At 36.4% G+C, this 4334-nt stretch overlaps 1 protein-coding gene across 2 annotated transcripts; it reads left to right on the top strand.

Moving 5' to 3' along the window:
* Positions 1-704: 704 nt before the first annotated feature.
* On the top strand, positions 705-3948 carry LOC121800425 (uncharacterized protein At2g39795, mitochondrial-like). 2 transcript variants are annotated; one of them, XM_042199999.1, is made up of 4 exons: positions 705-976; positions 3095-3196; positions 3290-3414; positions 3504-3948. In XM_042199999.1, exons 1-4 carry the CDS (start codon positions 773-775, stop codon positions 3664-3666), a joined length of 594 nt encoding a protein of 197 aa, XP_042055933.1. In that variant the 5' UTR covers positions 705-772; the 3' UTR covers positions 3667-3948. The 2 variants fall into 2 exon arrangements, with proteins under 2 accessions (XP_042055933.1, XP_042055932.1); XM_042199998.1 differs by having other exon boundaries at positions 3095-3414.
* The last annotated feature ends 386 nt before the right edge of the window (positions 3949-4334 follow it).

The raw sequence follows: 4334 nt of genomic DNA on the forward strand, positions 1-4334 counted from the left end.
AAAATATACTATAACATATAATAGCATAACAATTGGTCAAAATATTTCCATTAAAATATATACTATCATAATAATCCATCAAAATATTAGTGTACCCATAATAATTGGTCAAACTATTATATTAATTACACTACAATATATATTATCACAACAATCAATCAAATATTGGAAGACTAATGTTTAGAAGAATGAGTCTAAAATTTGATATACTAACCGATTAGAAGGACTAATGGTTGAAAGAATTAGCCAAATTCAAAATATCCACGCTTAAATCCACCACCGGGTCGACCCGAGCGAAAGGTTTTTATGCGTTTGGGAAGGGTTTTCGCGTTTTGGGGAGGGAAAGTGTTTAGGGTCGCGATGTTGGGGGAGATCTGATAAGGATATGGTTCAACAGAAACACGCCGCTCAAATTGGCGTTTTTAAGCATAACACGCCAACCTCAGTGGCGTTTTTATTAATTAAACACGCCAACTACACTGGCGTTTTACCTTAAAACACGCCAACTTCATTGGCGTTTTTTCCCGCCGCTGTATTTGGCGAAAATACACCTCCAATACGACGCGAAGATAAACGCCAATGAGGTTGGCGTTTTTACTAATAGAAACGCCAATGTGGTTGGCGTTTTTCCCATTTTTGGAATAGATAACAAAATGGGTACATTTACGTAATCTTTAGTGTAAAGTGCCCCATAAACCCGATTTTCCCCAAAACCCTCCATAAACCCTAGAGGAATTTGCAGTTCACATCTTCTGCATCAATCTATACGAAAATGGCTCATCGCATTGTTCGCGGATTGCGAGGGGCCGTGAGAACTCTTGTCTTTCACCAATTCCCAAAACCCCTCAACCAATTTCTCACATCTTCAACCAGAAATTACGCCACCGATATGCGAAAATCGGCGTTTGAGGGCAACATAGTTCGCCTCATTCGGAACGAAATCCAGTACGAGCTTGATCACTCCCCGCCCTCTGAGGTAGTATGGCAAAATTCTACTCTGTTTCATGTTCACTGGCGAGTACTTTTTACATGAGTTGATTACTACTGTTCGAGAGGTTTGGGAGTGTTAAATTTTTAAAGCTGTAAATTTGCAATCTTGTTAATTTTTCTGGAATGAACCTGCCTTGGATCGAGGGATGAGTTGAAGTTGTTTTTGTTCTGATAATGACGGCTCATTTCGTATTATGCCCATTTTGGCTCTGAATTCGTGAAGCGGAATTCAATTCCATCTGTTCATAGTAGCTTTTTCCCATACATTGATGGTTGTGTTTAGCCATAAACAAAAACGAGGCCTAATACAAAAGGCACATTACATGATTCTATGTGTGAATTCCACTGCATTTGGTGAATTGCACCTTGAGAGTTGGACTGTGTAGAAATGCCTTCCTGTTTTACTGTCCTTCCATGAATTAACAGTAAAAAACTATCTTCCTTTAGGATTTGAGGATTCACCATTTCATTTTCTTGATTGATTTCCATCTTCTTACAAGTCTATGTTCTGTAACAATGTTTATACTATGTTAAGTTGTGGTATCGTGTTAAGACGGGTAGAGTTTGGAGTCAAGAGAGAGTATATGAAAGATTGTATTGATATTTTGAAGGAGTTGGATAAGAGCTGCAAAGTACACTCTCCACTAAGCTAATAATCACAGAGATATAAATAACTATATGTCACCTTGTGCATTCAGGGTATGACTGTATAAGTATTGCTTACCACAGATCCATGAGGCCATGCCTCATGCTTATTAAAATCTTACTATTCAACTAATGAAAGATCCCAATATCATGGTAATAAGATCTCCTAAATTATTATACTAACCCAATTTATTCCCCTTAGTTTCTTCTTGCGGCTTGAGTTGACTGTCCAGGTTTTGGTTCCTTTTGTATCTTTATCTTCGTGGTCTACCAGAAAACTAGTGTTGTCCCTAAGACTAGAAAATAAAAAATTGACCTTTGAAGTTTGAAAGATCATACCCTTTTAATCCTCTTATTTGGCTGTCCTCACTACTCGTCTACTCCACTATCATCTGATACTTTACAAGGACTTCCGTAATTGTATTTCTTTGTTAGCTGTGTCCTCCGATGAAGTATGAACCAACCAGGAGAAGCTCTATTCTACCATAGTAGTGAAGGATATTGATACTTTAAAATGTTAGTAGTGAAGGATATTGATACTTTAAAATGTTCATATGGTCTTATATAGCATAAACTCCTTCCTTCCTTCCTTCCTTGCACCAATACTTTCGGTTGATACTGATAGAGCTAGTTTTAATAATTTGAAAGAGTTGAAAAAACCACAAAAGCCATGAATGATCTCAAACAAGATGCAAATCTTGTCCCTCAGCCTAAGCTGACAACCACACAGCTATAAATCGTTGCCATTTTTGCATAAAGGTAATAAGGTAGGAAAATTATCTTGCTAGCCAGACACCCATAGTTTATGCCATTAGGCTTCCTAATAGTTCCCCTACTGTATTGGCTACTTTCAGTTCTTATACTAACATTTAGGAAAATATTGCATTTTGAGTAAACTGATCAGCATTTTATCTCCATTGTCTATGTCAATTATTATAGTGCGAATTATCTAACATTTGCAGGTGAAATGCTTCTTCTTCGTGGCATTATTACCTTGGATGTCAACAATATTCACAAAAGTCTCATCTCCATCATATTTAAGATGATTCTATTTTGCATTTTGATCTATGAAGAAGCTTCTTGTCTCGTCTTGTTGAACAGTTAATTTGTTTTCTTGAATGTGGATGATAGGAATAACTAAATAGTACTCCCTCCGTTCCATAGTAGTTGAGTCATTTTACCATTTTGGTACATTCCATAATAGTGGAGTCATTTCCCCTTTTAGTAAAAGTCAAACATTTCTTCTCACTTACTTTACTATCTCTTCATCTGTCTACTTTTTTCATTTGCTACTTTATTCTTCCTTTCCTACTTTACTCTTCCTGTGTTTAACTCACTTCACACATTTTTCTTAAATTGTGTGCCGTAAAGAAACGTCCCCACTACCGCGGAATGGAGAGAGTACTGAAAAAGAAAGATACTATAGCAATGATTAACCTGACAATCTTCATGCATACAGCCTATACCAGAATTCAATTCATTCAAGGTTGACGAACGATCAGGGGAGCAGTGGATTCGATTAAGCAGGAAATTCGGAGAAGATGAGGAGATCAAAATAGAGGTGACTATGTTTGATGGATCTGTTCCCATGAATATGCATGATGATAAGGAGGACATGAAGCTTCATGTTACTTTGATAGTTGATATCGCGAAGGGGGAAGATAGCGACATATTGGAGTTTGTTTGCTCTGGATGGCCAGATGGTATAGAGATACGCAACGTATTCACCCGTGGGCACGATAGAATAAAAAATCAGCCTTACATGGGACCCAAATTCAAGTACGTTGTGCATTCCTCCTCACCTACTGATCACGTTCCTTCAAAAAAGTGGCGAGAATGTTTCTTGATCTTTTAATTTCGATTTGCAGGGAATTGGATGACGAGCTTCAGGATTCACTCTATGATTTCTTGGAGGCAAGGGGTATAGACGATAAGCTGGCTGAGTTCTTGCATGCCTATATGAGGTACAAAGATAAAAATGAGTACTTACGCTGGATGGAAAGCATGAAAACTTATATTCAGAAGAAATAGATAAAAAGAGGAGTCGTTTCTTTTCAGTATTGATATATCTGTCTTATATCGATGCCCTGATGCCTTGTCGTTGTACTACTATTAAGTTGTAAAACTGACTGTAGATGGGGAGATTTTTGCACAGTATTGTTTAGGATACTAGTTTAGATTGTTTGATCACTCATTAGTGGCATCGTTTAATGTTAGATGAAGCTAAGAAAGAAACGGTTTTTTTTAAAAAAAATTGATCAATACTGGTTTTTGATTTACCTTTAAAAATGGAGAAACGAGGAGGTTCTGAAAGCTAGTTTTTTTGTTGTTTAAATTCTACCGCTGCAATGTTTGTTTGGATTAATTGATACTTTTGCTTCAAAGTAGTACTATCATGTTTATATTTATAATTATTTTTCTTAATTGTAGTAACATTGATGCATAATTATTATGGTGGTTGTACAACATATTTTTAATGACTCCATTCAGGTAGGTTTACCTATCTATATTCATTTACTCCATGACTAAATACTTATGGCACCCTTTAATCATGTTATTAATAACACGTCCCATATTTTTCGGGTCAATTAGAGGTTATCAGAAAATGATCTAAAAGGAGTAAGTATATATCTTAAAAGCGATTGTGACAATATATTACTCCTATTAGGGTGACTGGCGGATCTAAGAAACGAAACTCT

Source organism: Salvia splendens, chromosome 4 (genome assembly GCF_004379255.2).
Source record: "Salvia splendens isolate huo1 chromosome 4, SspV2, whole genome shotgun sequence".
NCBI classification, from domain to species: domain Eukaryota; kingdom Viridiplantae; phylum Streptophyta; class Magnoliopsida; order Lamiales; family Lamiaceae; genus Salvia; species Salvia splendens.